Here is a 23367-nt window from a genome sequence, read left to right on the forward strand (position 1 = left end):
TGTTCCCTCAAAATTCACTGATTTCCTTTATATTAGTTCTAGGATTTGGCTTTATCAAGCTCAAATCTCTGTAAGCTGAGGCTGTTCATTTACATGTATAGCTGTGTATTTCTGTTACTATCTGATTCTTCATAGATGGGAAAGCTCAAATTGCAGAGTGCTCAGCCTGAATATCTTGGGTCTTCCTGCCTGACAGGCAGTACCACTTATCCATTTGATAGCTAAAAGTGATATATTACTAATGAGGAGGTCTTGTACATATTTTAGTATACTTCTCTTTTCATACCCCAATGACAGACTGTAGCCACTAGACCTTCAGCTTGAGCCATCTACACCTCTTACTGTTCTTATGTTGTGTAAATGTCTTTTTTTCTTCAATTTTTTCGAATTCGGCCATGGATTTTACTAGCACATCCTCCCTCATATAATGCTTTGTAAGTTTGCTTACAAACTTAATGCTGTAAGCATATTACCAAAGGATCAGTCCCCTATCATATAAGGAGCATGGGTGTGTGATGTTGGGAATACTCACAACTTGGCCAGATCCTGCTCGTTTCCAATTTGTTAAAGGATGTTAGGAGCAGCTGCTTCCTCTAGCAGCTCCTGCCCACCTCCAGGAGCCCAGCTCAGTGCACCTAGAGCTGTGGAGTGTCTGTACCACGTGGCTGAGGGACATGGTTGCAGCTTTCCCAGTTTAAGGTTCAAGTAGTAGAAGGTTAAAAAATACATCCCACTGAAAATGGTGTGCCTTAGGTCCTCAGGACTGCACGCAAGCAAAGCAAAATCAGGAATTCATGCACTTCTTCCTGTCAGCAGCTAGATGTTTAGCTATTCCTAGGAAAGCAGGGCTCCATCATGTCTAACAGTTACTTGGGAAGACAACATCCCCATCCCTCTTCCTCCTTTCCCCCAGCCTTTATTCCTGAGCACGATGTCATAAGGTACGGAATATCCCTCTGGTTGCTTCGAGTCACCTGTCCTGGCTGGGTCCCCTCCCATCTTCTTGCGCATTCCCCCAGTCTGCTCACTGGAGGGCAGCATGAGAAGCAGAAAAGCCTTTAATGCTGTAAGCACTACTCAGCAACTACTAAAATATTGGTGTTATTAATACTGTTTTTGTCACAAATCCAAAACACAGCACCATACCAGCTACTGTGAAGAAAATTAACTCTATCCCAGTCAAAATCAGCGCAGTTACGCAACCCATTCTTCACCAAAATTGTCAGATAAACAAGATACATTAAATAAGAACAGCAATTTCAATTTTTCACATAATGAGGCTCTAGAAAGGACACGCTTTTAGAAATAATTCGCTCTTTTGTTAATTAAATTGTGCTTACTGGTGAGATTATTAGTTGCAAATGCTTCTTAACTAGTTAGACCTGCAAAGGGCTATGATACTTTAACTATTTTGCTTCATGTTCAGTCACATAGAACAAAACTAAATAATTGCAGTGCTTTTGATCACTTGCATGTGTAAATTTGCTGCTATGAACAAAAACACTGACTTTTTTTGCTGGTGCACTGCAATTCCAAAATGAGTAAAGCACAGGCACTGGTGAAATGCTAAAGAGAGCTTCTTGGCTATAGTTCTGGCAGTCAAGTTCTCATGACATACACAAATACATGTGCACGTCATGTATTTGTAGAAGTCCAGCAACTAGAATTAGATTTAGATTTTTGTGTTGAAGGTGCTGGTATTCAATGCCCACAAGAGCCCAGTGAAAACTTACCATTTATATCTGTCATGACTTACTGTGGTCTGTGAGACCATCAGGAGCAGCAGGCTTTCTCCGGTGCAAGATGCAGAAACGAACACAGATAAGTTAAATGGAACACCTACAGAGCACAATTTTCTGTACTTCTCAGCTCAATCTCATTAAAATTTTGAGCTAACATTTTTTCTGTAAGTGGAGTCTACACTTCAGATTTGGGGGAATATATCTGAACAGAACACATTATCAAGCTCCAATTTGAAATAGAAAGTGATCCTTAATTTTAGGTATATTTTTCTTAAACAGTTGCTCCAAATTCCTTCTTGCTCCAAATTCCTTCTTTATTTGTATAGATGTGCAGTCAGTTTGTCTGAGGAGGTGTACTTAGGATGCATCGGTATGATTGCTTCAGTATTAAACAAAGAAGAATTTGAAGACGTAAAAGATTATAAGATATATAAGATCTTTAATCTTTTATTACCTATGTACATTTTCCTACAAAACTGCAATATTTAAAAAATATGTTTGTTTTTTTTTATCAAGTATTAGACTTCAGCTTTCTTTTCTGTGTGTACTTTTAAAATTGTATTGAGATAGTTGTATTGAGAAACAACTAAGGAAGAACTGCTACACTGGAGAACTTAGATGTAAGGAAGTGCTTGTAGATGTGTAACTGCAAGTAATTTTCTCTCCTTTTATGAGAGAAATGGCATCACTTAGAGGTTAAAAATCCCGTGAGTCATGACAGTGAGACTTTAGTAGGCTTAATAAATAAGCTAAAATAGGTGTAGATACCTGTCATCAGAGGGTATGGCTGATGTCACTTGTAAATCTGTATGTATGATTTTGCTTCTATCAGCATTTTAGCTTTAGGAATTGTTTTTTCTCAGCACACTAAAATTCCGTTGTTGGTGGTGAATGGTGTCAAAGTTCGTAGTTTGCAAGTTAATCTGTCACAAAATGGTTCTTCTTTTGTGACACATGCTAGGATCAATCAGTCTGTCTTGGCTCAATTAGCTTACAAAGTAAAATTTTGGAAAGCATGTTTGGGTTGAAGCCAGACTTTGCATGCCGCCTTTCTGGTTTTCAGGATTTTTTTCCTCCTGTAACTTGTGAAATTTGAAGCATGAGTTTTTGTTCTAAGTGATGCCTGCTACTGTGTTTTAACACTTGAGTCATAACCTTTCTTGTTCTATTTAGTGTCAAGTTATGGTGCTCAAAAGAAATCAAAATGAGCCTACTGACAGTTAAAACTTATGTTGTGTAGTAACTAGACAGCTATATAAAGACTTACATATTTGCTACAAGCTTTGTTCTTACATGAATATTTTTGTTTCAGTATCCTGTATTTTCTCTGTTCTTCCCCTAGCCATGGACTCTTGAAGAAGACAAGAAACTGAAATCAGGAGTAAGGAAGTTTGGAGTGGGCAATTGGGCTAAAATTCTGGTCCATGGTGACTTCAACAACCGAACTAGCGTCATGTTAAAAGACCGTTGGAGAACACTGTGCAAGATCAAGTAAGACTAATTTGGGTAACAGCAATCAACTCTTCTTGAGCTTTCCTTACGTAAGGATCTTGTTCAGCTTTTCAGAGTAACTTCTTTTTGTCTCAGAGTCTCCAGCACTGTTGCTGCCCTAAAACATGAAACAGACATAACGATGACTTAAATATAAAGCCTGGTCTTCTATCTATATGCGAGAGGCGGATTCATTTTCGAAATGTGAAAATTCTTATAGTGATTGTGAAATTAATCATACATAGGGGTCTTAAGTAACTGGCAATGTGTTAGCTTAATAGAGGCTTTTAATAAAGAGTCAAGTGTTCTGTAGTTTTTAAAGGCTTGTATCTGTAATCAGATGGAGCTCTTTATCGTTTTAGTTTCTACTGTAGTCATTCCAATCTGTTTTCACCTCACTTTGAAATTTCGGTCAGACTTGTCATCTCTGTCAGTAAGTCATACCAAAAAATATGTATGTATTGTTATTGCTAATTTTTCTGTTTAAAAATATAGTACCCCATGTAAGTTTATGTTTATAAATATTAAAGGTTCTCTGTATGAATCGGAGGGAAAACATGCTGGGGTATTTTTATTTATTACTTTTTTTTTTTTTTTTTTTTTTTTTAGAGTTAAGCTTAAGTACTAGAAGGAAGATTATTTTGAAATTATTTCTATTAGCATAATAGCAGTTACTATCTTGCAGAAGAGAATGGAAAAGATACGGAAGTAACAGCATGATACTAGCTCTTAACTTCTCATGACTATCTTGTGCTACCTACCCTGTCTTGAGAAGTGGCATTCTTCTGGACCAGCACAGAAGGGGAAGCTCCTTTCTTAGAAAGCCAAAGCGGGACTCTGTTCTGGCACTGATAGCACAGCCCATGAAACAGATTTTATCTTACCTACACTCTCTGCAGCACTAGCAAGCACAGATACCCTCTGATGGGTAGCTGCCTGCATCAAGGTGTCAGTTGGTTACTGTAACTGTCCTGTTCATGAGAGACTGTAAGAGATGGCTGGTGGTGCTATGCTGCCTCTCTTGCTTTGGATTGTATGGAAAAGAATTCCAGGACCTCAGAAAACACACACTTCCCACTGTCATAGTAGTTTGAATCTAGAACTTAAATATCACAGCATTCTTTTAAAAGTGGAATCTCTTCAGGTGTTTTCTGGGTTGTTGTCCTTGGAGATTTTACAAGAACGTATTAAGGAAAAGCATCCATCTGAACTGGTCATAATAAAATAAAATTCTCAGAGGTGTTCTTCGTGGTTACAAAAGAAGAAATACATTCTTCAGGGCAGAAATGTTCATGAAGTATTCAGATCATCTCTGCACTTTCTGTTTTGTAAGCCTGTTTGCATTGAGTTTAAATGGTTAAGTATCATTAGAAAGGTTTGTGTACTACTCTTAAATGTGGAAAGGACCTGAGACGGATCACCTTCCTAATTCTTGCCAACATGCTCAGGTTTCTTTTTGCAACTGTGGCACGCAATTTCTTTTAGGTTCCACAGAGATACTGCGTGCCTTAACAGTAAACTTCTCAACCTTAAGGCATCGTTTCTTTTTAGGACACATGGTGAATTTCAGAAGCTTGATAAAATACGGATTATGCACTTCAGCAAGGAATGTTAGAGCAGCTGTAAGCCAACAATTCAAAACAAAAACAAACATAGCAGGTGTGTGACAAGTGAGACCTGCAGTATGCAGTCTCTTCAATGGCTGTAACAATAATTCAACACAAATAATAGGTATTAAAACAAGGATTTGAGCTACATGCATAGCATCTTTGCCTATGCTCTAATATTGCAGGTTTCTGTGTTAATCATTGTACATGAGCAACTTTAACTACTAATAAGTGATTTTTTGGCTTTTAGCCAAGCCTTTAGTCATGACTGCTTATTCCTAGATGCAAGATTAATTATTTTTCTTTTTAGTTGTAGCAAGAAAATTGCTGTAGCAAAATCCTAGTCGAGGCAGATTAAATAAATTACCATTCATTAAGGAAATGGGTCTTTTCAAGACTGTTTGCTTCTTTGCAGAAATCTTGTGTATGTTTGTCTGCCATAAAATTCACTTTGTATATTAGTGATACGAAGTCCTTAGCGAGACTACTTCCTTAACGACACTGACTACTCTCACATTTACTACTCTCACATTTTTATGAGGGTGGCTGAACATGGAAACAGCAGTGTAGACAAAAAATACTTACCCACTTGCAGTATAAACAACTGTCTAGATGATATTGGGAAGGAACAAAGGATCTAAACTGAAGCCTGGTTTTAGCTCGCAAACTTTCATTTTTATTCACCCTTACAATTTAATGATGATGGTAACCATTCCCAGAGCTGAGAACATTTGGCTGGCTCACTACTGAGTAGGATTGGTGCCTGTGAACAGGACTATAGCCTGTAAAGAATGAGAATCCTAGAAAAAGAAGCTACTATGGTTAGAAACATTAGCTCTTTAATTACAAACAGAAACATAGGAACTTGCGTACAGCATTCTAGTACAAAGATCAGTCTTAGCGTTTTGTATTCAGGCAAAGAGCTTTGCCCAAAATACTTCTTCCAAAAGTTTGACTCCTTTAAAGTTCATTTAGGCTCCACAAAATACAGCAGAAAGATGCAGGGTTTTTTGCATTGATGTTAATTTTCTTATTTTTTGTTGTTACTATTTTAAAGGTCTTCTAAACTTTTACGTAAAAATAAAGCTATGCACAAGGGGACATGAACACTGTTCCAGTTGCCGAATCTTCTTCCAGGTTCCTTGGCAGCGAGAGTTGCCAACTGCTTCCCAGCGTAAGATTTTACCTCTGAAATGTGATAATAAGTGAGTAATTACAAATTAATGTGTTTACAAACACACACAAAAAAATGTTTATTTCATGTTAGTAGGTTATGTTCTATAATGTCGTTTGAGAGTAGATTTGCCTAACAATGTAATATGTTAATTAGTTCAAAAGCATTTTGAAGACTAAGATGTTCATTATACTTGTAGGCGTTCTAGAGCAAGCACTAAGTTCCTATGTAGAGTATACAGGATGATGGGTTGCATAAAGAGTTGTATAGGTATTACATAGCATGCGTCTTAAGTGATAGATACATGGAGATATGTATAAAATATATAGATTAAGTAAAAACACGTTACAAATGTTAAATGCCTTCTTTCAATACTAGTGTTCTAGAAACAGGATTATGGATTATGGCAGAAAACAGACTTTTTTAAGTAAGAGTGCCCATAGCTGTAAAAAGACCTCTTGCACTACAGAAGTTGCAGTGTCCCCATATGATAGTAAGTAAAGCATTCACACTGAACTTTATATTGCAATTACCAATTTTATCAGGGTGTTAAATACATCAGTATTTGAAAATTTTGCAAAGTATTTTACACAGCAGTTTCTGTGAAAACTGAAATCTTTAATTTTTTAGGTATAATAAGCACAGCTTTTAATGAGACCTTAAGTTCTGTATTGGGTTTTGGTACAGAAGACTGCAAAAAAAAAAAAAAGGTTCTCTTTACCCATCTGCATTATGGCCATCTCCAGAACAACGATGAGTGTCAGTGTTCATAGCTGGAGGCTGGCAAGCCACACATACAGTATGACCTTCTCGTAGGTACTGCATCCATCGAGCATATGGCCGATTCTCCAAAGCACAATAGCGTGAAAGTGATTCAGTTTTAAATTCCACACAGTAACTGCTCAGAAAGAAAAGTATTAAATTAGCTGTGATTGCTAAAGCACAAGCTAGATAGAAACTTTAAATGTACTTATATATCACACAGGTGGTTATTTGTGAAGTGCAGGTTAGACATCCTTGTTGCTAAAAAAAAAAAAAAAAAAAAAGTCTGTTTCTGACCCTAACCTGAGCAATGACATCTTTAAAACATTAAGCAAATTGTTTCCCACATTCCATGCCACAGTCCAATGCTTTATGTATTATCTCATTTTCTGGTTGTGTTCTGTATTCTTAAATTATGTTGAAAAACAGACCTCAGTAACCTGTATTTTTTTCTTCTATGAATACTAAGAGAGAAAATGGGAGAGAAGCTTTAAGAATACCTATAAGCTTTACTGTTCTGAGGAGAGCAGCATAGGGAAAAGCATTATGAGCATTACAGAACCAGTGACAACCCTCTCTACTGGTAAACAAGAGATTTTTATTGCTTTTCATGTCAATGTTAAAAAGAAGCTCTTGAGACCGATTGCATCCAGCCTGTTTTGTTTGTTCAGAGATCTAAGTCTAATTTCTCAGGCTTACACTTTATGGATATTACTGAGTTTGGGTTTAGCCTTATTTACTGTTTGCTTTCAAAAGCTTCTATGCTCAAATTTGCCACGACCCCAATACTTGATTCCGGACAATTAACAAGTAACAAAGAACATCTAGAAAATGCAAATGAACTGCAGGAGAGAAAAACAGTACAAGCTGCAGCTTATTGAATTACAGCAAATTTAATTATATTTTTCTTTGTAGCCAGCTATTGGCTATGGAACAAGATGACCCACATGCATATATGATAAATAGATTACCCAGCTTCTTCTTTGTCTGAGGACCAGGAAGAAGATGCTGCTCGTCGTTTTCTTTCTTTACCATATTCAGAGGTAGTTATGAAAGCAGGGACTGAGGAAGAAAACAGGCAGCAAGACACAGCTGAGTCATATTTCAACTACTGTAACAGTGGGTAAATGAATCAGAGCTTGTGGATGGTGATGCTGTCTGGCTTTATTGGAAAAGTGATAAAGTGTTAGCAACATCAGGCTTTGACCTCCTTCCCTACTGCTAAATTCTCTCCATATTAAGAAGAAATATATCTAGCAATGACTGCCATCTAGTCCATGAGGAAATAGGATGGGCTGGAATCCTACAATGACTCTGTTTCCTGTTTTGTACCAAATTTGTGTTCTAACTGCACAGAGATAAATTGATACTTACTGCGGGGCTTAAGAAACTGAAGTAATGTTTGCAGCTTAGTTGTTTACTTAAATGAATCAAGACTGAGTAGCAAATGACAGTAGAAAACACGGTTTAAAATTTTATTTTTAACCAAATAGCTGCAGACTGTTGGTTGTTTGTTTTTTTCTGTACGTTTACTTCAGTGAAAACAATGAAGGCTCTGAGGGGGACAGGTGTCCAGATAAAGCAAAGAGAGAATACCATGTTCGTGTCCGCAGTCCTGGCCCTGGTGAGTCAGGTATTCCAGGCAGCCAGCCTTCTCCTCCAGAGCAGGACACGGTTCCCCACCGTTCTTAGGTTCCTGTTGTATGTAGCGCCTGCGTAGTCGTAGGTTGGGTTTGCACTGCTCTGCACAGCCACTCCAGTGACTCCACTCCCCAACAACGCATGGAAGAGCTGAAAAGCAATATTGAAATGTCACGAGTAAAGACTTCAGTTTTATCATAAGTGCTCTCAAAAGCTTAAGTAATGCGACCATGCCTGTTTTTTTGCTTTCTTACTTGCAATTTTGATTTTGTTTAGTCTCAAAGCAATGCGGGGATGTGTGTAGGGTTGTATTTCTGTGTTTGTACTGATACAGTTATAGATGTTTAAATGTTCTAAATAAAGCGTTTAAAAGTGCAATCTCAAGGCCGTTTTTTGCTCATTCTCAAATATAGAATAGTCCACTGGATATTTGAACTTTAGTTCACATGGATCGCAAACTTCCTCTGAACTTAACCCAAATGTCTTCCAAAACATTATGGGGAAACTGCCATTATTTTCAAAGTGAACTTTGAATCATAAGAAACCGCATTTCTCTCGTGCAGAGCATTGAGAGCAGAGGTGTCATACACTTGCATCCTTGGTCTATCCTAAACCTGCTTAATAATCAGTGGTATGGACAACTTCTTCCTTTAACTGTTAAACTGGCATATATTAGGTGAGTTCACTGAAGGTTTCAGATGGGGAAAAAAAAGAGAAATGCTTTGTTTTGTATTCTGTGGTATTTCTCCTGTAACTATTGAAACCTTTAGCCCACTTACAGATTTTGACACCTTTTTTGATTAATGAATATTCAAGTTCTTAAGAAAAAAATAATAATCATCACACCATGTAGAGAATGAGCCCTTATTTCATATTTGTTACTTTTCACAGCCTTTCCAAGAGGTATAAATGACAGACTAAGCATCTGCTAGTTTTGATACTGTCTTTAATCTCAAAAATGCTCAGATCTACCCTATCTGTTACCCACTAGCCAATTCCTTCCTTATTTTATTCTCTGTAGTGCATCTACTAATAATGGCATGCTCCCTGTAGCTCTAATTTACATTAAGCATGGTAAGTATTTCTCCAGTCTAGACTTCCTTCCCTTGAATTTTCTATTTATATTCTGACAAAATGTTAGCTCTGTCTTAGCCTAGCCAATGTAAGCATGGGCAGCATGTTAACTGTCTTCCAGGCAGATACAAATAATCTTCCCTGGAAGAAAAGGTTTTGCAGTCCAATTCCCAGAAAAGAGGTGATGAATGTGTTATTCCTGAGTAAGAAGCTAGGTAACACTGAAGTCTTCGCTTTATTTGTCCATTAACCTTAGTACAGAACACCAAGTCCCAGGTTTTGAAAGCTCTGTGGTCTAACAATTTTGTTTTTAGTAGTCAAAAAGAATACTACAGCTCTTCAACACCTGGGTGAGGATAATCTTTGGGTGTTTACCAAAGGAACAGATACATGTACAGTCCCTCCAAGAAGGAACTTCAAGTCCGTGCAGCCTGGGCAGGCAGAGCACTGAAAGGACAGGTAAGAAAAATGGCTTGCACAGGGGCATCTATCAAGAAGACGAATCCTCCAAGGACAAGCAGTTGTTTCTCTACATGATGAGTACTTAACCTGTGGCCTCCCAGGATATTCGATCTGAGCAGCAGCCCATTCCCAACAGCCGCTTTTGCTGGGAGGCCATCTGGTAAGGGGGTCCAGGCTGAGCAGGTGTGTTCCTCTGGGCTGTGCCTGTATCTGTCCAGGGCCTGCAGACTATGGTACTCAGTGAGCAGGTAAGGCTGTGTCTCCTGCTTACCTCGACCATGAAGTAAAACAAGCCCTCTAAACATTGCAGCACTGTGTACAAGTCCATGCTGCTTTCCCTAATATTAGCTGCCTTTTTGGTAGGTTTATTTTTCAATAAAATTCTAATTATTGCCATGTAAATTAAGTACTATCACAGATGGTCTTATAAAAAAAAAACAAATGTGCCTGTGCTAATACTACAGTTTCTTATTGATATAGGAATTCCCTAGTTCTTCAAACATTTGTTTTCATTGCACATTGCAAATAGGCTTAAAATTATTTTCTTTTCAGCATGAATCACATTTTTCTGTGCTCTCCCACTCCTTTAAAGGCAGTCTTTCAACATGGTACTTAGGAAATGGTACGAAATATGTTATAATCAATGGTTGGGGTATCTTCAATTGGTTCTGAATTGTTTTGAGTTGTACCTCTCATTATCTAGTTAAATGAAGCTTTTGCCTTTCCCATGCACGCTGTTTCCCATCAGCTTGCAACTGGAACATATCACATGTTTTGGATTGTATTTTTTTTTCTATATTTCCTGATTACAATATAAATCCTCAGGAAGCTTTACAGCTTAGCCGCTAGTTACATTCTTTTATCAGTGTGGCAGGAAACTGATGGGCCCAAGCTAGTCATTCAGAAAAATACTGCATGCCCTCTGGGACTCTGCCAGTATGAGAAGTGGGGAAGAAGGAATAAAATCTGATAACCTCGTTGGTGTTCGTGACTGTTTTCGTAAGACGCAGAAAATCCCGGGTTTGCCCTGTCACTAAATCTCTAATTTCCTAGGGCTCTAGAGACATCATAAAGCAGATAAAACCCCTGCAGAGGCTACCTGGCAGATGTCCATACCACACTGTTGCAACTCCCCTCCTTCCCTTTCACTTTGCACCTGTTCTGACCAAACTGCCTGCTTTCTGGGTGACTCAACAGCAACAGGCATACGAGTAATCAAGGACACTTTGAACTAAAAAAGAAAAAAAAAAACAAAAAAAAAACAAAAAAAAATGGTGATAGTAAGAATGCCTTAGACCTCCCCATGGGATCCCAGGACACGTGCTATTATTATATTATATGTATTACAGACGTAACAGACTTTTTCCACCTAGCCATAGGGCGAGAAAACAGTCTGGCCACATTTTATTTAATTGTACAAGCATTGATGTCAATGTCTCACCACACAGCTTAATTCCACCCACAGGACATAACTGTCATCTAACCTGGCTTCCTTATCTGTTGCCTCTGTTCCGCACTGGCTCTAAGAATGACCTGCAGAAGCAAGAACTTCCATGTCATTTTAATCGCATGGTAGCACCTTGATTTGTTGATAATACCAGGTCTACATCACATTTTCTACACAGGAATCTCCCAAAGGGATTGAGCAGCTGCATAACAGATAAAGGGATGACTTCACATTTTACTGGAACTAAACCAAGCTGACGGTGAACTAGTGGTCATCTGCAGCAAAACATGGCAATTTTATGATCGTAAAGATTGAGAAGAAGACGTATGAATTGCCTCAGTCATGTGGAATAATAAGAATATTGGGTTGCTAGAATGGAATTCAGCCAGAGGGACAGTGATGTCGCTCATGAACTCAGTAGCCAGCAATTAGTAAGGGACAGTACATCGTTTTGTGCCTCATTGGAAAGATGTCAAGTTCTCCAACATGACTATGTCCCAGAGCTGACGTAAAAGTAACGGTGCTGTCTCAAACACAAACATTCAAAAAGTGTCAGGGCCCCCTATCTACATCTCTATGGTCTCTGTCTAGGTTTCCATCGATCTGGCTTAGTTAACACAGTGCTGGTAGATGATCATCCACTAAAAGAATGAGCCTTAATTTGGAAGAGAAGGATACAAGTCAAAAGAACCTGAAGGATGGGCTTTGTGCTCAGGGACCTACCAAAACACAGAAGTTAATGAGACACTTGGAATTTCAAAAGCACACAGAAAACTTGCATTGCTTCCGTACAAAATACAGCTTGAGTGGTCAGGACTTCTTTTATTTTAATTTCATATAAAGCACTGCAAATCAATTTTTTTCTGAGTCACACCGTATTTATTTTTTTTCCCCATCTCCGGAACAAAAAGGATTACAGTATCTTCACTGAATCACTGCACAACATATGTTGTAATGTGTAAAGGTCTGTGGATTTTCTCGGAATAACCATTTCCACTCAAATGATGGGGTCATTGTTTTACCAAGCTTTCTCATTGTACAGTACTTTCTGTTTAAAATGCTCTCAATGCACAAAAATACCCATTCTTTATTGCTAGAGCTATAAGGAAGTTATTTTTAAAGAACTGTAAGGAAATTTACTTCAAAACCCTTGGACACAGGTTCGGCAGCCCACAGACTTCTGCCGAGCCATCTATTTATAAAGTACCAGGCATCCCATGACTTTTAGGAATGACAGAATTTCACCATAGTGTTGGCAGGTTTAGAATACCTAAATACTCACATTGGTTTCTATTATTTTGAAGCATTGTTTTTGTATGATTCCGAGAACACTTCTTGATCAGATACGTATTTGAAGATGTAGACACTTTCCCCAAATACTTTGTTCTGTACAAGTATTTGCAAAAGGATGTCATTTCTGCTTGTGCTGAACCCGTGAGTGGGGAATAGGATGACAAAAAAAGCTGTAGCACAAGAGCTATCAGTTGCCTTCCCGCACATTCCTGTTTTAATATTTTTTTTTCAACCTCTGAATCTGAAACAGAACAAACTATGCCATAAACACCCTTGGTTTCATTCCATACACAAACATAACACTTAGAAACACGTCACAGAACCCAGCAGGAACAAAGACTACTTTAAAACTGAACACCATACTTGTCCACATTGATGAAGAATCCCACTGCACTTAAGTATTTTTGGTTATACAAGAGAGAACTTGCTGGCTGTTTGCAATAAAAACTACCTGATCATGTGCCTTCCTGTGGTCAGTTTTGTGGTTTAGAGATGTATGAGTTAGAGGACCACCTGTCTGGGCTGCCAAAATCCTGTCCTGCTGTCCTTGCTTGCACTAATGCAGGTGCTCACAGGGCTGGGCAGGGAGGGGTTCAAACCAGCCAGAAATGGACAAAGCAGAAAACAGCAACAGCTCCCTGCTGGTTTAGCTCCCCAGAGGGGCTAGCCAGTGATTCCAGCTCTGGTGTCAGAGGGACAGACAGACAACCACGGCTGCAGGTCCCTGCCCAGACCCGGAGCACCTGCCGCCCCCACGGGGCACAGCAGAAGGACCACGCAAACACATCACGCGTTTCAAGGCCACCACCATTGAGCCCGAGACAACAAATACGGCCTCAGTAACAACAAGGCACCTGATTGAAGTCATGGAAAGAAAACTGTCTGAACTAGCACTTTTCACCCACAAGCTTGAGCCTCTTTTTGAAGAGCATGGATTTTTTAATCAGATTACAGCTCCATCTTAACGCTAGCACTGTGCATCTTTATTAGCTTTCTCCTGTCATATTTGAATTTCAATTAATGTCACTTGGTTTACTGAAAAGCCACAGCATGCTATGACTGCAGGACAAGAAAGCACCTTGTCAGTTCTCCCCCTATTGCTTTTCCTGACCAAGAGATCAGTGAGTAAAAAACTGCCAGTTTTACAAGATGCCACCAGGCACCTTCTCTTTGACGTGATGCTCTCCTTCCCTTCCTGTTATTCTGGCACACGGATGGCACAGGGGTCCATGACGGGACCGTGCTCCCCCTGCATGCCCTGACTCCGAGCTCTGCCCTGCTCCACCTCTCAGAGGGACACAAAACGTGCGTCCCACTGCTCCCCAGCTCTGCCAGCACAGTGCCGAGCCCGCTAAGACACCCTAATTAGCAGGACTGCACAGCCCAGGCTGATGATTTTTGGGATGCGGGCTGCCGTGCACCCAGCCAGCTGGGAAAAGCCGCTGGGCTGCCCCACTCCTTGCCCTGCACCGGTAAAGCAGAGGGAGGGTGGACAAACCTTGTAGGGCTGAGACACCAGGGGTGTAAACCCTACAGGGCTGCTCAGTGCAGGGCTGGACGGCGACCACCTAATAGATGTGTATTTAGGATGAGCGCGAGCAAAAAGTAAGGAGCGCTGCGTTTTAGAGGGAAAACAACTTCCAACCTGCAAACCCCAGGCACAGCAGACCCCGAAAGCTGTCAGACCCCGCCACAAGCCCCTCTCCTCGCCCCTCTGCCTACTGCTGGTGCCAGCCCCGAGGTCCATGCCCCTTGACGAGACCCCTGACATCCCAGCACGCCGCCGGCAGCCCTGCAGCCCTCGGAGCCTGCTCCCCAAAGCCACCCCGCTCCTGCCCCGGGCCGAAGCCGAGCCTGCCCCCACGGGGACCGCACCTACCGGGGCACGCCTGGCCGTGGTCGTGGCAGCAGTCCCCGGCGCGCCGGCAGCCTCCGTCGCAGTAGCAGCTGCCGTAGCCGCCGTCCTCCCTCCAGCCGCTGCTGACACAGGCGGCGTCCCGGCCCTCGCAGCACCGCTCCGAGCAGCCCCCCCCGGCCCCGGTCCCGGCCCCGGCCCAGAGCAGGCCCAGCCACAGCGCCCCGCTCAGCGCCGCGCCGCCCATCGCCGCACCGCCCCGACGGCCGCCACCGGCACCCCCGCCCCGGCTCCCGGCTCCCGGCGGCGCGGGGCGGGCTCGACGGGCGGGCAGCGGGGGCGGGGGGCGGTGGTACGGCCCTGCCCGGCCCGGCCCTGCCCTGCCCTGCCTTGCCTTGCCTTGCCCTGCCTGGAGCTTCCCCACCCGGCACGGCACGGCCCTCCTGCCCCGACGGGGAAGGCGCGCAGAGGGCCGGGGGTGTCCCCGCGGGTGTCCCACACGGTGGTGGCCCCCACGGAGATGACCCCACGCGGGAGCTGCGCGGTGGTGATCCACGCACTGGTGTCCCGTGCTGAGGTGGCACAGACAGCAGTGCCCTGCACAGCACTAACCCTACACAGTCACAGAATCGCAGAATGGCTTGGGTTGGAAGGGACGTGAAGGACCACCCAGTTCCAACCCCCTGCCGTGGGCAGGGACACCTCCCACCAGACCAGGTTGCCCAAAGCCCCATCCAGCCTGGCCTTGAGCACCTCCAGGGATGGGGCATCCACAGCTCCACAGACATGCTTTATTGGTACAGGCACTTACACATGTCAGGGGACATCTCACATAGCCTGGAGAAAAAGAAGCATTTGTGTCTGTTATTTCTTCCTCCTTCTCCTTCTCCTTCTCCTTCTCCTTCTCCTTCTCCTTCTCCTCTCTCTTCTTTTCTCCTTTTTTTTTTTTTTTAAGCTCTTTTTCTGGAACAAACAAAACAAGCTCTACTGGCAGGTGCACAAGACTGTGGGGTGGGTCCCAAATAATCTCTTAAAACATGAAGATTTTTATTCTGGCTTTCAGTTATATCCAGCCCTAAGAGCTTTTCAGGATTAACAGGACCTGGTAGTTTTAGCCAAAAATCAAATCCCAAAAGCAAGTGGTGATGTGACTGCAAAATTATGTTAGCTTTGCACACTTCCATTTGCAGATACTCAGCTACTAAGGCTAAAGACATCTGCCAAAGCCACAGAGAGACAGGTGGTAACAGTCTGTTATATTATCTGCTGCATGTGGTGGGTACTTGGACACCCTGAGACAGCTCAGGACAGCCAGAGTTTAATTTCTTCTACCCATCACAACAGTGATGTTATTAAAACATTATTTAAAGCCTGGAGGACTGGGTCCAGTGTGCCAATAATGAAGTCACTGGAACCTTGCCAGCCCAACGTTGACCCAACAAACAGAGTAAGTCAGGGGGAGTTCCTGCGGTAGGTGAGAGGAGAACAAGACTTGCAGCCTGCCTTCGTACTAGGCAATGTGTGATCAAGAAGGCCTCTTTATATTTTCCTTCCTATTATTGGATTCCTGTGGTTCACCTGAAAGGCAGAATATTAACCAATTGATGTGAGAACTGACTTTATGAGCAGATAAATTGTGTGCAGATGATTTATGCTAAAGGGATAATTTATTAAAATTTGGATGAGGTTGGAACAAAATAAAGAACTACTTTCTCTTAGTGGATGTGTTTACAGAAGGAAAAAAAAAAAAAAAAAAAAAGGCAAAAAAAGCACCAAGAAACTACATCTGTAGTTCAGCCTAGCTGAACAAGACAGAATATAAATGAAAAGTGTTAAAATTTCTACTAAGTGCAATAAAGCAATTTTTTCAAAGTAACCGGAAAGAAGAATCTTAATTAAAGTAGAGAACAAGCTCACTCTTTGTTCCAGCAAATACCTTGCTTTTTCCCTTTTCCAGTTTAGTTCCTCACTATTAGTAGTGCTGGCTCATTTGTGAGTATGAAGGACAAAGAACCATGGCAATGCTTTCTTGGGCAATGAAGGAGCACTGAAACCCTTACAGGCAATTTGGGCAAAATAGACAGAGATTGCTTTCTAGTTTGACATGAGATGGTCCACAGAAAGTAGGTGTTGCCCATGCTCCGCTATTGGCTACCTTTTTGTCATGGAGATATCTTTAATTATAAGGAAAAGCAGTTCCTGGCAAGGCTGGTGTAAAAAGGGATGTGTAGGTAAGATAAGCAATGCATGAAATTGCTCTGTCTTCCTCATAAAGCACGGAGGAGCACTGTAGGGAGTGGAGGCAGTCAATCATCTGTTCCACACATGCCCTCGGTGCTAAAATAATTCTTTTTAATCCCAGAGGTGAGGAGGAATCTCAGGACTGTACTGTAATTCTCTTAAAACAAGGTGTTGCTGCAAGCTATGGGATTTTAAAAACCACAGTCTAGCTCTAGTTGCCAGCCATTTATGTATTTTCCTATGACTTCTGTCCTATTTTAGCATTTGGTACTCAAAAGCAAAGTTCCCAAACTATAACATAACAGCAGCATTGTATGGTAAGAAAGGAAAAGAAACCAAAACTGTGAAATATGTTTTTCAGCTAATTTCTCCAACATGTAGATGGTTCCAATGAGTCTTGTTCCATTGTATTTTTTTATTTCCAACCAAAGTATCCTTATTGCCTTAAATGGAGTTTGCCTTGGTTTTAATACCACAAAGATAGAACTGAGCCAAATATGTTCCAACAGTAAATTAGAAAGACAACTAGTCTCTATTATTTACCATTCTTACCAGCTCTCTTATTTACTATGGTTATTTATGCTCTCTGTAAAGAACATAAAGCAGAGCCAAACTCCCTCACTCTCTGTCCATTCCCATGGAGCACCTCTACCCATGACATCCGGCAGAAGACTGAAAACACCTGCAACTGGGAAAAGTTTGAGTCTGGGAACAAAATATATGTTTGATAGTAAAATACCTTTCTTTTATTTTTCAAGTTTAACTTACAGCCACCGTGCCTTTGAAGGCCTGATATAAGGACTATTCAGCTCAACTTCAAAGTCCTTTTCAGATATATTATCTGTCAGCCCATAGCATTCCACATGCCCACACCTCAGCAGCAAACTCTCCGGAAGGTCCTAACTTGCACAAATGGAGCTCATTTTTGTTTGCTGCTGGGAGGTTAATCTGATGGCAACAAAATGAGAAGACTTCAAAGATCCTGCAGGGCATTTCTTTTCCTTTTAGACTTGTGTTTGCGCACAGCTCTTTATTTATTTTACAGAAATGCCCTTCCAAAAGCAACTTGCTTAAATTTTAAATTGAGACTACACAGTAAATGATGTGACTACAAAGGCTGCGGGCTGTCTCCATTCTGCTACAGGATGTGCTTCCTAGGAGCACCGAAGTCAGCCACAACCTGCGTTGGTCTTCAGAAGCCTTTGTTCCCATTGTTCCCAAAAAGCAGACTTTCTACTGATAAGGATTAATCCCCACTAAAGTGAATAGTCAAACCAAGGTGTTTGCTGGTGTGGCTTAAAGCAATAGCAACACTTCATATGTGAGAAAAATGAGGAGCAATTTGTCTTCACTAACAATCAGTCACTGTAAGAACACTGTAGATGATGCATGAAAGAGGGCTTTTTATAGCTATATAGGCCATACCGTTACACGTTCAATGACCAGCTTGAGCTGTTCTACACTGAATTGCTCATAAGAGAGCATGCTAAGTACCTGGCTGTATCAGAGGAAAGTAATTTGCTGTAAAAACAGCCTTTACCTTGCATCCACTTTGTCCTGGAAGCCCTGACAGATGGAGCCCTGCCATGGGAGCTACATTTGCTCGCTATGTCTCAATTACAACCATTGATTTTGGTTGGGGTTGGTAATGATGCATGAAATTGCTTGAATTCTAGAGGATAGTGGGAACAGAGCAGAGCTATCTGTCAGGATATTTTTAGCTGATTTCTAAAGGCCGTCCACCCTCCTTGCAAGTTACTGGAGAAATGTCTAAATATTGGGATGAACACAGAGCTGCTGTTGAGCAGAAAATGTCAGGCAATTCTGTATGCCCAGCCTAAGCAGATCAGGGTTGAAAAACATCCCTTTTCTGGCTTTTATTGGAGTTTGTTTTTTACAGGTTTGTGTAGCTGAACTGAACTGAAGTACCTGAGCCAGCACGAGGAAGGGGAGGTAGCCCAGGGCAGTGAGGCAGCAGGAAGAAGGACTGCCTCCACCAGCAGCCAGTCAGTTCACGGTCAGACTGGCTTAGCCAGCACTCTTTGAGGAAATTCCCCCTTAGTTTTCCAGGCTACAAGTACATCTTTTGTCTGAATAAACAGATTATGGGTTATGAAATAATAGTATCACAATCATAAGCACCCTTCCACATTAGTTCTTATTTTATCTTTGTTTTAGGTGCAACCATAACCTAGAAATGCCATCATGATGTCATTCCAGGTTTTGTTTGTCTCAGTGATTTTGAGAACAATATTCCCCAGGGACCACTCTCAAGAAAGCACAGTAAGTACCTGGCTGTGCTTGACAAAGAGTGTTTGCAGTGAAAGCAGTGATGCATAAAGTAATGATTTTGCTAACTCCTGCTCCTGTAAAGTCAGGCTGCTATTCAGACAGCCTGTCCTGGTTCTTCAGGCCAAATAGGACGCTTGTGCTTTCAGAGGCTTTGCTCAGGTGGGAAGGCATCTATTCATAATGTGCAAGGAACAGATACACTTTGCTCCCATTTCTTAGCTGCAGAGTTTAGTAGGTAGCTTTCTTTTTCAAATGCACATGATCAGCTAGAGCAAAAGCAGGTAGCAGTTTAACTTAATCACTCTCTAAAACAGAACTGCTTCTTATAAAAATTGGTATCGCAGGATATTATTCCACATACTCCCCTGTTTCTCCTGCTATTTTGTTATTTTGGATAGTCATAGACCTCTTCTTTTCTGTAACTGTGACTAAATCAATTGCTTCCTGCCTTGATGGAGGTATCATTATTACCATTTTAAAGATAGGAGACAATGATAGTGAGAGATTAGGGCCTGTATCCAGCAAAACACTTAAGCACTTGCATAACCCAAGGCACATAATACCCCTCTGTAGGACTGTACACTCCTTCCAACTTACACAATTTACTGAACCTGGGCCTCCTGCTTTGCCTGAGGACTCCCAGCGCCACAGCTTACCACACTCCCAGCCTCTCCTTCCCTCGCAGCCTGGGACCGTGCACTCTGCTCCGTCACACCTACAGCAAATAGGAACCTTGATATAGGAGCCCTTTCAGCTCCTTTTCCTGTTAGAAAGCTGAACAGATGCATAACTTCTCCTGGGATTCATTATTTAAAATCATGCAAAATTTCTCAGTAACTCCAGATCACATTTGCACTGCTCGCTGGTTTAAATTCTAACCACACTTAGCACAGTCCAAAGCTCAATCTGTTTATTTCTTTCTCCATTATCACCTCCAGTAGCAAAGATTCAGCATCTTGGAGATGGTGGATGATTTTGATGATGGTGCATTTTGCAGGCCATGCAGCTGCCTGGCCTGCTACTGATGAGCGCACTGTGCTAGCAGGGATAAACACCCTTTTCTGTCAACGAGGAAAGCAGGAATAACAATGAGTTTATAAAATTAGGGCGCTGAACTGTTGAGAAAGAGAGTCATTTTTCTGATCATAATCCTACTTTTAGAAACCTCTGCCAATCTTTCTACTGGTCTAATGAAAAGGTGGATTTTGCTGACTTGAATAATTTGAAAGTAAATGATGATTCTGGTGTACAGGGGCTGGCAGAGGAAGTTGTTTATATAATTCTGGGCTTGCTAATAACCCTCTTCATAGCTAGAAGTGGTGCCAGGGAAGCTGCTGGCTATGTTAAAATGCTTTCACATTTCCTTGCCTTTATTGTTTTCTGTCACAGTTCTTTTTTCTTTTTTTTTAATTAGTACATGAACTATTTTTAGTGTCTCTAGACAAAAAATGTATTGTTCAAGCTAAAATGGGGCCAGGTACCATGAAAATGTACTCAGGGAAAAACATTTGGAGCCAGAGTTATTCTTTGGCTATGTGCAGTGAAAGTTTGCATGCTCAGCCCAATTAGTTACAGCTATGGCACTTCACCTAGGTCAGGGGAACACTGTTGTTGCAGAAGGGACAACTGGCCATCAAGCTGCAGAGAATTATTCTGAACCAAAAACACCTTGCCTGCGCAGCATTTAGAATATTCTGAATTATTTCATCCATCCAAATACTTCTTGCTGAAGAGCTGAATGATGAACAAAGCTTTTGAGTTTTGGTCAGATCTGATGTTTGATAAGGCACCTCTCAGAGCTTAAACAAGCTCACAGTCTTGATACTTTTCTTCATGTTTGTCCAAAGGCCAGTCCTACTCCATGCCTCTGCTCTAGTCAACCATTCAACTCCTCTAAGGTGATGAGGGCTCTGTTACAAGGGGAGAGCTTCTCTGTGTGGAAGTTATATTGAAAATGGGGGGAATCCACCAGAAATGAAGGGCTGTCCCAAAGAACCAAGTGCCTTCTATACTCTAGCTACTGCCTCATTCTTTGATCTTGCCTAAATAAAAACAAGCATATGGGTTTACCAAAAGAGACCCCAAAAACTTATGAAAAAACATCCTTTCAATATGCACACTTCCCTATTAAAAAAAAAAAAAAAAAAAAAAAAAAAGACAAATATTATTCATGTTGTTAAACACAGCTGTGGAAGTTCATCTAATAATGTGGTGACAAGTACAGCAGAAGCAGCTGTTCAGAAAAGCAAGACATGTCAAGTGTAGGCTCAATTCTAGCTGCATATACAAAATGGTTCCTGATAGTCTTTTCAGTAGAAGAACCCAAGTGTTTCAGAAAGAGGTTTTTAAAAAAAAGGTTACTTCCAGTCATCTGTCATCTGTGCAATGCAGGCTTTTAACACTTCACAAAATAATTCCCATGCAGAGGCAGATGACTTACATTTAAAGTCGCAAGCATTTTCAACCTTTCTCAAGTTATAGGTCCCTAAAATATTCCCATAGATGCACAGGCTTCTGCAGAATTACCACTATATCTAGCATACAAAAATGTACTTTTCTTAATCATCTTATAAGTAGTCCATAGAAAAACAAGAGAGGTCACAAGCTCATAACCACTGAAGCAGGGAAACCTTTTTAGGTGGAAATCAGGCATTGGCTTGAAATAATGGAGAAGTCATCTGATTCTACAGCAATCCAAATAGACATGTTGTGATACACGTAGCTTCAGTCTCTCACCCCTGGATCCTGTCAGCAGCATAACTACAAACCCGCTGCAATGCACCAGTGACCACCAGCTGGAAAGGGATGGGGCTGGGTTGCAAAGAGAAGAGATACAGTGGGGATGAGCCTTGGTGCTTGGCTTGATTAGAGGTTCTGCTTCAGTCTTTGCACCATGGCCCACTCTGGCCTTTCAACACCACAGGATCTGAGTGGAGTCTTCCAACTGCAAGTACCAGAGCCAGGACCTGGAGATCCACAAGAGATGTGTAGGCACTTCTGTAGGCAAGAGAAGCTCAGAAGTACGGGTTAGCCCAGTCACTACTGCTTTCTTCTTTGTGTTCAAATCTATCTTGACAGCAATATACACTAAGACACCACAGAACTATAATACATACATGTGGCAGAAACTTGTCTTATAAAGCAGGGAAACCAGTTTGCTAGCTACTGATTTACTTTAGTGACAGATCCAGTTCAGTGGATGTGCTGGTCATGGAGATCTACCCTAGGATGACCCATCTGTTCACACCATAACCTTCGAGGCCTCTCTCAGGAGCCTCCTCAGCTCCCTGTGCCCCTGGCATGGCCAGGCACTGCCTGACAGCCCTGTGCGCTCCTTGTACCGGGTTTGTGGTACGTGGGTGGAGGCAGCCAGCTGGATTTGAGGAAGGTTTCCGCAAAGACCTTGAATGACTTATTGCCTGGCAAGCTACCTCGACCTCCAGTTTTGAATGCTTTCCTTAGGGAGTTAAGAGGCCCCTCACAGACTGGCAGAGGAGTGCACGTGAGGGACCTGGGAGAGAGTTTATGTTTTCCTAGCACTCACCCCACTGTCAGGACTATTTTGTGCTTCCTTTTTTGGGCTACTTGTAACAGATACTTCCTTATTTGAAGCACTGACTGAAAGTGAGGGCAGAAGTGGTGATCACGGAGTCAAAAAGGCCCCCTTGCTGCAGTATAAATATTTTTGAGTGCTTTGCAGTTCCACTTACACAACCTCAGTATAGTTTAAAGATAAATAATATGATCTTTAAAGAAGAGGTCAATCCCCTGCCTCAGTTGGCGTGGCTCCTCGTGACTTCCATGGAAATATGCTATTTTGCACTGAGATCTGCCACCCAGTGTTTTGACCGGTTCATATACTAAGAAATTCTCTGGATGCTTTGCGCTTCATAAAATGGCCCTGAATGAATTTGGGTTTCTTCCTGGTGTCCTTCTTGGTGTGTAACACCAGTATTTCCTCTCTCTTTTTCAAAAGATATTTTCAAATATTATGAAAGAGGGTTGGAGGTGCCGTCTTCCACCTTCTGTGTGTACCTGTTGTCAGATTGGTCACATCAAAACAGGATTTCAGTTTTTAAACAAAGCTTTCTCTCGACTTATGTGTAAATGTGAACTACCCCATTGATCTTAATCAAACAATTATATCCTTCAAATTCAGTATGTGTTTGCATGTTCTGATGAATTAAAACTTACTTATTGATCTTTCCACTTTTGTCAGAACCAACTGATAAAAGGTGGACTTGAAAGAAGGTAAGTATCCTACAAGCACTGAGTTTCTGTTGAAA

At 41.6% G+C, this 23367-nt stretch overlaps 2 protein-coding genes across 2 annotated transcripts in view; one reads left to right on the forward strand and one right to left on the reverse strand.

Moving 5' to 3' along the window:
• The window catches only part of TERF1 (telomeric repeat binding factor 1), a 24844-nt gene extending 18114 nt beyond the window's left edge, over positions 1 to 6730 (forward strand). The window contains exons 10-11 of the mRNA XM_084282770.1: positions 3085 to 3233; positions 5898 to 6730. Coding sequence (XP_084138896.1) covers positions 3085 to 3233; positions 5898 to 5946 — 198 coding nt within the window. The 3' untranslated portion in view covers positions 5947 to 6730. The remainder of the gene's footprint in view (positions 1 to 3084; positions 3234 to 5897) is intronic.
• SBSPON (somatomedin B and thrombospondin type 1 domain containing) lies at positions 5489 to 14824 on the reverse strand. Its single transcript, XM_084281278.1, has 5 exons — positions 14573 to 14824; positions 8373 to 8567; positions 7748 to 7838; positions 6736 to 6912; positions 5489 to 6028 (listed from the first exon to the last, which is right to left on the reverse strand). The coding sequence occupies exons 1-5, from the start codon at positions 14793 to 14795 to the stop codon at positions 5911 to 5913; spliced, it is 804 nt and encodes a 267-aa protein (XP_084137404.1). The 5' UTR covers positions 14796 to 14824; the 3' UTR covers positions 5489 to 5910.
• Between the last annotated feature and the right edge of the window lie 8543 nt (positions 14825 to 23367).

The sequence above is a fragment of the Netta rufina genome (assembly GCF_964035555.1).
Source record: "Netta rufina genome assembly, chromosome: 2".
In the NCBI taxonomy this organism is placed as follows: Eukaryota; Metazoa; Chordata; class Aves; order Anseriformes; family Anatidae; genus Netta; species Netta rufina.